The sequence below is a fragment of the Caretta caretta genome, chromosome 1, assembly GCF_965140235.1.
Source record: "Caretta caretta isolate rCarCar2 chromosome 1, rCarCar1.hap1, whole genome shotgun sequence".
In the NCBI taxonomy this organism is placed as follows: domain Eukaryota; kingdom Metazoa; phylum Chordata; order Testudines; family Cheloniidae; genus Caretta; species Caretta caretta.
The window spans coordinates 152,658,228-152,671,334 of record NC_134206.1 but is presented as its reverse complement, the minus strand read 5'-3'; the positions used below and the strand labels follow the sequence as shown (position 1 = coordinate 152,671,334).

Sequence of the window (13,107 nt, the reverse complement as noted above, 5' to 3'; positions counted from 1 at the left end):
ACTTTTTGGATACCTCCCTTCCCTCAGTACTATTATGGGCTATATGGGTCTGTCCCCTATGGGTCACACGCCATTCAGCCTTTGGCCTTCTCATGCAGGGCCACCTGCTTGGGTCATTATGATATCAGGGACATAGGCAGCAGGAGCTCTGGATGAATCTACACGTTCACAATGACTCCTGCAACCCTTCACCTCAGCAAATAAGAAAAAAAAAACCCAGAGTCCGAAGTTTCAATGTTGAGTGAATGATGATACGGTGACCCTGGGAGCTCCTCATACCAACAGGCCCGTGGAGTATATCCATTATCATAATTTTGCCCATGATGTAATAAACTGGTACCCTGGCATTACCTTTTGCAGTAACTCACTACAGGCCTGACACACTCATTGGCCCACCACACTGTTGTCATGATATTCATTTAAGACATGTTTTGTAATATATCATTTGAAAATTAAGAACATGCTGGTCATTAATGACACTGGGAAATGTAGGTAACACAACTGTATGTGAAAGTATGGATACTCTCTGTTATTGTGTTTTGGAGTCTGTAAACAGACAAAGGAGGTAAAACGGGTTTTTTCCTAGACAAAGGAATCAGTGTTTCCTCTAATTTTTTGGAAGTGATGTGTGACACCTTAATATTGGTGCACATAACCAAATTCATGTGGTGGGGGGTGGGGCTGAGGGGTTCGGAGTGTGGGAGGCGGCTCAGGGCTGGGACAGAGGATTGGGGTGCAGGCTCTGGGGTGGGGCCAGGGATGTGGGGTTTGGTGTGCAGGAGGGTGCTATGGGGCTACATCAGGGAGAGAGGACTCCCGCCAACTCTGTCTCCCTGCAGCAGCACCCTGGCTGGCAGCTCTGGGGCTGAGGCTCCAGGATAGGTGCCCCTGCCCGGGCAGGTCCAGGCTGGGGCCGGGCTGGGGGAGGGGCACCCGGGCTGCGGCAAATCAGGGCACCCCAGCCATGGCAGGTCCAGGCTGCGGCTGGGTTCAGGCCAGGGGAGGGGTGCCCCAGCTGCGGCAGGTCCCCAGGCGGGTTCCCTGAGCACCTGCACAGCACTAAGTAGGCTCTTGCACGGCCGCGCAGCTTACAGGGAACTTAGAAAGGAATGTTTATTTATTTGTCTGACCTGCTTGATCACAGGCAACTACGTTTACATATAAGGTAAACAAAGCCATCAAGCTAAAAAGCAGGAGAGAAGACCACTTAACGATGACAATGAAGGACAGAATCTGCAGCCCAGGAAGTCTTCCTGGCTCTTGAGACAGAGACAATGAGCGTTGGTCAATATAAGACAAGCAAAAAGATTTCACCCCCCCACCCCCATACACACACAAACTCACTCTCCTGCTGGTAATAGCTCATCCAAAGTGACCAGTGGTCAGTTTGGATGAGCTATTGCCAGCAGGAGAGTGAGTTTGTGTGTGTGTGGGGGGGGGGGGGGGTGAGAAAACCTGGATTTGTGCTGGAAATGGCCCAACTTGATGATCACTTTAGATAAGCTATTACCAGCAGGAGAGTGGGGTGGGAGGAGGTATTGTTTCATGGTCTCTGTGTATATATAATGTCTTCTGCAGTTTCCATAGTATGCATCTGATGAAGTGAGCTGTAGCTCACGAAAGCGCATGCTCAAATAAATTGGTTAGTCTCTAAGGTGCCACAAGTACTCCTTTTCTTTTTTAGAAAGAATTAGGACTACTAATGAACACTTACCTGATGCTAGAGATGCCCTAGAAACTGCTATTGAAGGTGTTCCAGATGCATTCCTACAGTGTTTCTTCACTAAATCTTCAGGTACACTTTCACTTGCAGGCACAAAAGGGCCATTTTTTAAACCAGGGTCCTGCTGAATAAGAATAATATATATTCCATAAGCATCGAGTCATATACGAGCAAGCTTATTTATGGTCAGTCTGAGGCAGCACCATTACAGTCTAATTCCCATAACCCAAAAGAACACTATGAGTACACGATCACTTATTAAATATTTGTATTATAATTAATCAGCATTGGGGCCCCATTGTGCTCGACATAATACAAAGGGAAATGACAATGCAATCCCTGCATACAACCTCAGCTTTCACTTTAAGGGGACAAGTGGGGCAGGAAGGGTGGAGGGAGGCAAGGAATACAATCAAATATATACATTTGCCATTTTTCAAAATTATAAATATACCCGATCTACACAGTTTTTATACAAATACAGCTTTGTTAGTCAGGAGTGTGACTCATCTGACATAACTATAGCGGCACAGTCATACTAGTAGAAAAGTATTTAATACCCGTGCAGTTCCTATACGTAAATAGCTACAGCTATAACTGCATCCACACTAGAGCGGTTACACAACTTTTGTGCATAGACAAGGCCATAGACAAAGTAAGTGCCAATTTACTTATTTGCCCCTGAGCCAAGCCAATATAAATTTACTGTCATGGTACAGGTGGTTCATAAGGAGAATCATAGAATATCAGGGTTGGAAGGGACCTCAGGAGGTCATCTAGTCCAACCCCCTGGTCAAAGCAGGACCAATCCCCAATTTTTGCCCCAGATTCCTAAATGGCCCCCTACAAGGATTGAACTCACAACCCTGGGTTTACCAGGCCAATGCTCAAACCACTGAGCTATCCCTCCCCCCAGATCTGAAGGAGAAGAAATGGTAGAGCCCTTAATGATGAATTCAAGGAAGGCATTCTGTGTATAAAGGACAGCATGGAAGAAGGTGCAGAGAGCAGCTGAAAAACATACAGGCATCTAATGTACAGAAATAAGAATATTATAATCAAACACATGTTATTACCAATTATTGTGCAAGGCACTGGCAGAGACACAAAAGAAGGCAGAATCCTTGCTCCGAATAGCTTTTACTCTCAGAATATAGACAGTAGGTAGGAAAAGGGGGAACAACAAAATATTAAGGTAGTCAGCTGGTGATGTAGTGGTTGGCTACCTGCCGATAATGTAAAGTTTTTAACACAAAGGTAAACAAACTTATCCTACCCACAATCTGTCTGTTTTGAAATTTTAGAGTGTAAAGTCCTCGGAACACAGACTGTGCTTTCTTTTGTATTTGGGTAGTACCTAGCATATTGTGGATGCTACTGGATATAAACAACATCATAGGTTTGATAGCATATGCTGGATCATATGAATTTGTGGGTTTTCATTGTTAAATATCCCTAACAAAAAAGACTAGCAATTGTTCTAGCCAAGAAAGACATCCTGTTACGTGGGGCGAAGGGGGGGGGGGGGGAGACTACATCGTAATTAAAAAAAAAAGAAACCTTTGGTGCATATGTAGCAACTACAAGAACTACTAGAGAACCATAGGCAACATGAAGGAAGCTGGTCATGATATCAGTATCTGTAGACAGATTGCAATGTCCCACCTCTAGCAATCTATTATGGAAGCCACTGGGAAGAAAGCATACCTATGAAAGGTTCCTGCCTTTACAATGTCCCGGACTTTACTAAGCATCACACCTGTATAAAATGAAGTGGCAAGTCACTAACAATTAAAAGCTTTCCCTCCTGCATGCCAGAATCAGGCTAATGGCAACACTGCTTATTAGGAATCAGACTGACTATTCAGACTCATTTCTGCAGCTGAGATATGGTTAGCACTTGCAGCTGAACCTCTCTATGCCTGCCTTTGGCAGCTCTGTATTCAGGAAAGGCAGGTCGTTCTCTCTCAACAACACAATGTTAACTCACTAACTGATGCTCAGCACAATTGAGATGAACATCCTGGAGCTCAAAGTGAAGTGAAAGAGGTATTTTTATAATCATGTGGAAAAAGCGTCATTGATCCAACTGAAGGTAATTCTGGCTACTGTCTTCTAGGCATTTGCAGGCACTTTTTTCCATTACAAATTTTGTCCACATTATCAATTAAAATATATGCATAGTCAATATTAAAGCAGGAGAATAAAAAACAGAACAAGAAACTATCTTGATGGACAGAGTGAATCTCAAAAGCTTGCCAATTTTTAGTTAGTCCAGTAAAAAAAAAGACCACATAAGATGTAATGGGGGATTTATATCTATCTATATACAGAGAAAGTAATATCTTTTATTGGACCATCCTATGTTGGTGAGAGAGAGAAGCTTTCGAGCTACACAGTGCTCTTCTTCAACTGGGCTATATCTTGTCTCACTCTCACCAACAGAAGTTGATCCAATAAAAGATATTATCTCAGCCACCCTGTGTCTTTAATATCCTAGGACCAACACAGCTACAACTACGCTGCATATACTGTATACACACAGAAGCAAGGTGGGGAAGGTAATACCTTTTACTGGACAAACTTCTCTTGGTGAGAGAGACAAGATTTCAAGCTACATAGAGCTCTTCTTCAGGTCTGGGAAAGGTACTCTGAGCATCACAGCTAAATGCAAGGTGGAACAGATTGTTTAGCATAAGTAGTCAACACATATTCTAAGGGCGGCAAAGAGTCCTATGGCACCTTAGAGACTAACAGACGTATTGGAGCATAAGCTTTCGTGGGTCACCCACAAAAGCTTATGCTCCAATACGTCTGTTAGTCTCTAAGGTGCCACAGGACTCTTTGCCGCTTTTACAGATCCAGACTAACATGGCTACCCTTCTGATATTCTAAGGGACCAGTCAAGTTGAAGTGGCTCATTAATGCCCCTGTAGTCATAGAACAAAGCTTGCTCTCTCTCTCACACACTCACACACACATCTCTCTTCAGGAAACACTTAAGTGTCAGGTGGGATTAAGTTAAAACAGGGAATCTCAGTCAGTGTTAGTACAAAGGCTGCAGTCATTGCAAAATCTAAAATCAGACAAATCTCAAGGATAGTTGCCTTCCTGAAAAAATAAATGAAGGATAATTATTATTACATCCTTCTCAGATCAACATTTGTGCACAGGGCAGAAACTAGTCTCTTCCATCCCTCTGTCATTAGCTGCTGTTTCGATCTGCTCTATACTGTTGGGATCAACTGTTCTGCCCTTGCTGCTAGTGGTTGTTCTTAAAACTTCTCTTCGGTGTCCTTGTTTCCTCACACTAGTTGGTTTCCACTTAAAAGCTTCATGTGGGAGTCTGGGTGTTGGCAGCTGGAGTATTTGCCCCAAATATGTCCAGCACTTCCTTCTGATTCTAGTGGAGATAAGCTGCTTGTTGGTGATTTGTCTCATCTTTTAATTGGCGCTAAAGTCTCTCCATCCAATGCCCAGAATCTTTTGTAGGCACTTAATTTCAAAGTCATCTAGTTTCTAACGTTTTAAGAGCTCACCAGCTCTCGCAGCTGCATGTTAGCACTGAGATTACATTTACATTGAAAATTCTGAGTTTTGTTTTGGTAATGTATATCTTTGATTTCCATAGTTTGTCAAGTTTAGTGAATGCTGTGGATGCCTTTCCTAGCCTTGATGTCACTTCTTTCCTGTGGTCTCTCTTGGCTAGTATATAGGGTCGCCAACCCTCTAGGATTGTCCTGGAATGTCCAGGAATTAAAGATTAATCTTTAATTGAAGATTATGTCATGTGATGAAACTTCCAGGAATGTATCCAACCAAAACTGGCAACCCTACTAGTGTAGTACTGCCCAGATAAATGAACTGTTCTACTTTCTTGAGGTTTTTGCCTTCTATTACGACGATACTGCTTGATGTCTGGGTTTCAAGGATGTTTGATGACCCCTCCTTGGCCTTCGCAAAGGCATCTGCCTTCGTAGCTTTTCAGGAGTGTTGCTTGATAGCATGATAACATCAGCAAAGTCTAGGCCTTCTAGGCATTTGCCATTATCCATGACATGCCAGTGTTTGTGTTGCTCATGCACATCTTCATTATTCAGTCTATGGCGATGCAAAACAGCAGCAGAGATAGAATGCAGCCAGGCCTCATGCCAGTAACAACAATGAACCACTCTGTTGTTTGGTTTTTCACCCTTCCATCGCATTTTGCTTCACTGTACAACGCTGTGATGATGATGATGACTTTAGCTGGAATTTCATAAGACTGAAGACTATTCCGCAATGTATGCCTATATAGGCTGTCAAATACCAATTTCACTGATTTTTTTTTTCAAAAGGTAAGGGGAGCTTGGCATTTTATATGTTTGTCTACTACAGTCCTTAGTGTGAATATCTGATTTACACATGATCACTTGGGCCTAAATCCAATCTGTTCTTCCCTAAGCATTGCATCCACTGCCTCTTTTTTCTGTGTAGTTGTAGTATTTGCAATAAAGAAGATTTTCCCTACAAAAGAGAGTAGTGTGACTCCTCTCCAGTTGTTACAGTCAGTCAGATCACCTTTTTGGGGGCAGTCTGACAATTAATCCATGTTTTCACTGGTCGAGGGGGAGGTTTTTTTCCTGAGACTTCGCTGAGCCGTTCTGCCAGTTTCATTAGTCTAGTAACGTCATGTGCGCTTAGCATTTCTGCTGTGATTGGATCATCAGCCTCGGCTTTGTTGTTTTTCAGCGTCTTGATTGCAGCTTCTGACATCTCTATTGGACCGATGTTGAGATCAGGATGATTAGCTGCTATAAAACATTGTAAGGCAATTTTGGAATGAGAAACCTCCACAAATGTTAGGGATTTGTACTAATTAAGCAGCAGTAAGAACAATTTCCTTGATCACATTGCCCTGCTAAATGACTGATGGGGGGTTATATCTTTTACCCAACACAACAGAACTACATGAAATAGAATTGTACTAAAAGACTGTATTCCTGCCTGGCACTTTCAAAACCTGCACACGTACATCACTGCTTATAAACAGATGTCTTGCAACAGCTATCACTTCTTTATTAGGTCCTGCCATTTTTTTAAAAAAAGCAACAAAATAGAGATTGACATTAGAATGTTTGTACCAGGGGGGCTTGGAAGGCCAGCTGGAGTGCAAGACTTCCTGCCCCCTGCTTCTGTGGTCGATGTGCCTCAGCCTTTAAGGAGGGAGGGTAGCGGGACCCAGGCCCTCCAACTCCACTGGGTCCCAGCCCAGGCCCTGTGTAAGTCAACCTCTGAGTAAAGGAGCTCTCAGCGGGGAGTCTATGTCCACTGCCCTGGGCTACTTCCCACTGTTGCCCCTTCAGTTTGGTGTGTAGCCCCTATAGTACAAGTTCCTGTGATGCTTGTCTCTAGTATTGCCCCCCTGGGCAGCATCCTGCTGCGGTCCCAGCTTCCTCTGGCAGGGCAGCCATATGCTTTGTGGGGTGGGAACCCCCGTCAAGATCTCACTGCTTCAGAGACCCTGGTTCCTTGTAAGCTGGGTGCTCCTAGACCTCTTTCGCTGCCTCTTTTGGCCAGGAAGACGGTGCTTGGTTCCGGTGGCTACTTCGGGTAGCAAGCTAGTGATCCTTCCCTCAGGTAGGGAAGCAGCTAACACCTCCCTCTTCAACAGTCAGCCCCGAACAGAGCAAAGCTCCCTCCTTGTCTCTCCCCTCCAGGCCTGGCACTGGCTGCAGGTGGAACGGGGCAAAGCTAGCTGGGCCCAAAGGCTCTCTTTAATCCCTTCCATGCTGATGGGCAGTTTCTCTGCTTCACCACACTGTTGTTCAAAAATCAGGACACACTTGGAATTGTGAGGAGAGGATCTGACTGCGATGGAACCGCTCAGCAACCTAGCATTTGTGCAACTGGGATTCGTTAGTACTACAGATCAAACTTGTCCTGAATGAAGGAGAGAAATCTTTGGAAAGACTCACTATCCCAGAAGAAACAACACACCAATAACAGGAGGACTCCTTCCCCAGAACATAAGTTCATTTATGCGAAGAAAGGAGAAGGTCCTTCCTCTCATTCACTTTGCTGTCATGCTTAGGCCCTGCCAGGGAAGGCGGATATGGCATTCAAGAATGTGGCAATACCTCTGAGGGAAAGAAGTGGTGCTTCCTCCTAGGGCCTTAGAGAGCTTAGCACAGCATCCAATCCTTAACTGACCCTTTGATCACGAATCCTGGACAAAGGTACAAAGACATTTAAGAAGCTAGGCCCAGAAACCACTTGGATGTTCCCTTTCATGCCCAGCACCAGCCAGAGGAGTTCTGGGAGCAGCTTTAAAGTCCCAACTTTGGGAGCCTGGAGCTCTGCACAGTACCCACAACAGAAGCAAGTCCTTCACACCTGTACCAGCCTCCTGATGTCAACAAAGCCTTCAAACTTGAACTCCTGTGACTCAGTTTTTCTCAGCTGGTTGCCTACCTGGCTCTCCTGTCAATTCCTTCTGCTATCCTCCCACTCTTTTCCTTCAATCTTTCCCTTCACAGCCTCCCTTGGGTTAAAACCTTGTGGAAACTGATGGGTGTGGATGCACCATTACATCTTAAGTAGTAATTTTTAACATTTAAGTAATAACGGTCAATAACAGGACATTTTAGAATGAGAAAAAATGTTTGTCAATCCAAAAACCAGGTAATTGACAATGAGTTTAACAGATTTCATTATGGTGAGAGACTGTCACTTGTCACAACAGGATTAAGGAATAAATAGCATTATCTTTGGCAGGCTTAGCCTTTCTTGGTTGCAAGCTCATCAGATACTGACTGTGGTGTACATGGTTGTGGTGTCAGTGATGTCTGAGGGGGACATGTGTGCAGCTAGTAGCATTGCCACATTTACCCTGCCATAATCTGAAGTCACGCTGCGTGTGCTCAGTGCTGGTGACCTCGGATGGACTGGAGTGGAGGCATTGCTTCGGTTCCCAGAACTCACTGTGCCTTTCATGTTACCGGGAAGGGTCTCCGGGTCATTGTTGTTCAGCGAAAGAGTGCTCCCCCTGAGGAGACAGGACAAACAGATCCCTGCTTTCAAAACATTGGCAACACAGCAAGTGGGAAAAATAGGAAACAAAGTTTACTAGAACTATCTTATATCATATAAACTACATGTGATCTACTGTAAGGATGGATCAGCTACAAACACCACATAGAAAGCATCTGGTGGCATGGAAGGGAAGAATTAGGTGACGGTTGGTTGGAGATATTGTCTGTATACATTGCTTGATGCATTTATTCTCAGAATTAGGAAATTTTTAAACATCTCTCTGGCATACAGCATTAATATAATCCAAGAACTATACAAGATTTGTTTTCCTGCATGTTTATTTCATAAGTACACTTATTTCCAGCAGCTGATTCATTGGTTCTGCACATGGCATTCCCCATCACACTGCCCCTTGCTTCGCAATAGAAGTTACTGCGGCATGATGGTTCTGGATACACCTGCAGATTCTTTCAGTGCCAACAGACACTTCCGGTGAGTCGGCTGGCTCAGCTGCTCCAAACCTCTCCACCTATCTGTCTGCTCCTCAAGAGGGACAATGCGCCGCACTGTCCCATTTACCTTGTACTAAGAGTTCCTGGCCTGACCGGGCTAGCAGTTCCTACATGACTCGGCTCACTAGTGAAATCACATCACATTTTTTTGCAAGCTTGCAGCCATTCAACAAACCTGACAGAAAGGAACAGCGTTCAGAATACAGGAATCAGACTATTAATACTCAACAGCGTTATCATCTCTAAATGGGCACCGATACAGTAACCCAAGTCCCTGCCAGGAGGAAAACCTGATCACAGAAGATCCTGGGATAACAATAAAAAGGTGACGGAAGGAAAACTGAACTGAATTGACATTTTCACCCACATAAACAAAATGTCACTAGCCTGCTTAATAAATCTTCAGGGGTCTGTTGGAGTTCCCTTCATGCTAGACACGACACATGAGGGACACCTTTGCTTGGTTCATCCCGTCATATCATGTTTTGAATAACTGCACTGAAAACCCCTTTTGCCACATTGGAGACTTTTATAAGAGCTGCTGCTGAACTGAGGAACAAAATTCTTGACTGTGACAGCTCATGTCCCTCTAGTAACTTAAGTTAGAATACAGATTCATGAGACCAGTGTTGTATTCAGACTGAACATATCCTATTTGGAGAGTTTAATACCCCTTAATAAGAAAAACACTTTGATGACTTATCTGTGAATGTAAGACTAAAATACTCTGCCACCCCAAAGAAAATTAAATATTTTAGGAACAGCAAGGAGGTGACCGGTGTGTACTGAAAACCCCTGGATTTTAGTTCAGTGATGACTCCATTATCTTGACGTGTTTGTGAAAAGCTCAGATCAAAGAATAATGTTTAGGGTTCTCTCCCAACCACCTCCCCTCTCCCCACTGCTTATATAAAGACCTGACTCAGTACTATTAGGAAAGAAAGCTAAAATTATTCTGTGTCAACTGTGTTCCAGTGTCACTGTTGGGTTTGGATTCTCAGACCTCCCAACTTTCAAACTTGCAATACAAAATAACCAGAATGCGGAACACTTGGGTTTTGTTGAATGTTGCACCATAACTGAAAGATTGTAATGGATTTTAAACTATAAAACCTGTTCTTTAGGATGTTTTCTCACTATAGGAATTAAAAATAAAAGTTGTTCAAAAAAAAAGCTAGAGAAACAAATTCCATAATGTGTAACCATAAGAACACCTATGTGCATCATCAACCGGATTTGAAACAAGGACTTTCAGACACGCAACACAGACCTCTGCTACTTGAGCATATTTTCTCCTTTACTTCTGTTTGGGTCAACTGCTAGAGGGGAATGCGACAAAACAAAAAAAATTCGTTTACAAAACTATTTGCTAGACAGTGATGAAACACTGAGAATCAGGATTTGTTGATTCTGTTCCTGGCTCTGGGAATATGTCTACATGGAGTCAGAAGGTGTAATTTCCAGCTTGAGAAGACATACCAATGCTAGCTCTAATCAAGCTAGTGTGCTAAAAACAGAAGCACAGTCACTGTGGTGCAGGCAAGCAAGAGGGCCCAAACATGCACCTAGGCAGGGCCGTCTTTGGAGTGGGGGGTGCAGGCCCTGGACAAATCATCCTCCACCGGCTTGGGAGCCTTGCTCTGCATCAGCGACAGTTGGGGGGCCAGCTGCACTGCAGCACCCCTTACACTCCTAGTTCCTGCATCTATGTCTTCCGGGACCAAGCACGCCGGCCAATCACACTGGCCTGCAGGGCCCCCCAAAGCGCAGGGCCTGGAGCGGTCGCCCTGATTGACCCTACCCAAGGGACAGCTCTGTACCGAGGGTCTTGGATAAGATCGTGCTCAGGCGGCTAAACTGTCCCACTGCTCACACAACCATGGCTACACTTCTGTTTTAGCATGCTACCTCGAATAGAGCTCACAGGAGTATGTCGACTCAAGGCAGAAATTACACGTACCAGCACCAGTGTAGACATACCCTGGGAAGGGAGGCAGTCCTGCAGTTATTACCAACGTGTTAGCCAAGCACATAGATTGCTGTTCATTCAGTCTGAAAGGGCAGCGTGGCTAAGTAAATGAGATTTAGGTCTCCATTTTGAAGACCTTGGTTCTTTTACCATTTATGCTAGAAGTGACCTTCCGCAGCCTCGTACTGAATTGTCAAATACCCATGTATCTTTGTTGGGGTGGGGTAAGCCAGTGGAAGAAGGGAGCTCATGACATTCTGGCTCTCAGACCGGTGCACCTTTCCCTAAACCGAAGGGGGGTGGAGTGAGAGTATATTCACATTCTTTTCTTCCTTCCCTTTTGTTAAATACTGTTTTTTATTTATTTTTTATTTCATTTGATTCTACATTTTCTTTCACATATAGTGCCATTCCCCCTTCCCCCGCACGACCTGTTCTGTCCTTCCGATATATTTTGTACCCCAGAATGACTGTGTCCCAATCCACCCCACAATGATTGTGTCCTCACTCCACCAGGTTTCTGTGATGCCTATTATATCAATATCCTCCTTTAACATGAGGCACTCTAGTTCACCCATCTTATTATTTAGACTTCTAGCATTTGTGTACAAGCACTTTAAAAACTTGTCACTGTTTATTTGTCTGCCCTTTTCTGATGTGTCAGCCTCTTTATGTGAATGTTTCTCATCTGATCTGGCCCATACTTTATCCTCTTCCATCCCCTCCTCCTAACTAAAACCTAGAGAATCTCTATCGATAGACTCTCCTCTAAGAGAAGTCTCTGTCTGATCCATGTGCGCCTCTGCAGCAATCACCCTCCCCCGTCTCTTAGTTTAAAAACTGCTCTTTGCAATTCCAAGCAGATGTATAGGATGGTTAAGAGAGACTTTGATGCTATTTTTAACAATTAGTATTTAACTCTTTAAATTAACAGAGTATACATAATAAATGTACCTTATGTATGTGGCATTGTTACTTTTTTAATCTGATGAGCTATGAAGAAGATACTATACTGTAAGCATCAACATGAGCTGCTCCCTAGTCATTCCAGACACCACTATCTCAATTAATTCAACCTTTCCTGTAGGCAGTGAGGTAATTCAGTCATCCAGAGTCCCTCCTGAACACACAGGCATGTAAAGATGTGCCTTTAGTAGCTCTATTGATAGAAGTCACTGATTTGGATGGTGAGGCTGAGATGATGGAAGAGGTGAAAATTGCCATGCTGAATCAACACTGATTGAAGAAATCCTGAATCTTGCCTAGGGCCGAGGCCACTATGTGATGTTTAGACCCACTTACAACCCACCAGAGCATTCCTAATGCCCATGGCCTGCTTCAACACAATATACGAATGGCCAATTCATTAGCATTTTGTTGTCATGTTTACATCATTTTAGTTTACATAAGTGTATAAATAGACAATACTGTACATAAAAACAACTTGTCTAAATACATATAAAACAAGCTGAATTTAAAATATAAATCAATACAGATGACTTTAAATCTTATTAAAATATGTAAAATTTGTTTGGCCCACACAAAGTTGTGCTCAGGTTCATGTGGCCCTCCTGTGTAATAAGGTTGGGCACCGTTATTTTAGATGACGCCCGAAGGGGAAAGTACTTTTGAAGGTTCTGATGAGTACCTGTAAGTTTGCCCTCTCTCTCTCTCTCTCTAAGGGTATGTCTATCCTGCAGGTGAAGGTGAAATTGCAGCCCAGCAGGCATACTCATGCTAGCTTTCACCTGGCCAGAACAGCTAGCTATAGCAGTGTAGACATGCCATCATGGGCTAGAAACCAGACCAGAAGTCTGCTCGAGGTTCTGGACACGTGCTCTGGTTACTAGCTTGTGCTGCCACACCTACACTACCTTTGCCACCCATGA

At 43.9% G+C, this 13,107-nt stretch overlaps 1 protein-coding gene across 4 annotated transcripts in view; it reads right to left on the bottom strand.

The window, feature by feature from the left end:
- The window catches only part of SYTL5 (synaptotagmin like 5), a 169,099-nt gene that overhangs the window by 38,766 nt on the left and 117,226 nt on the right, over positions 1-13,107 (bottom strand). For 3 of the 4 annotated variants that reach the window (XM_048864042.2, XM_048864031.1, XM_048864060.2), the window contains exons 7-8: positions 8,594-8,750; positions 1,715-1,847 (exon numbers count right to left, since the gene is read on the bottom strand). In XM_048864042.2, coding sequence (XP_048719999.1) covers positions 1,715-1,847; positions 8,594-8,750 — 290 coding nt within the window. The remainder of the gene's footprint in view (positions 1-1,714; positions 1,848-8,593; positions 8,751-13,107) is intronic. The other variant, XM_048864051.2, reaches the window with a different exon arrangement.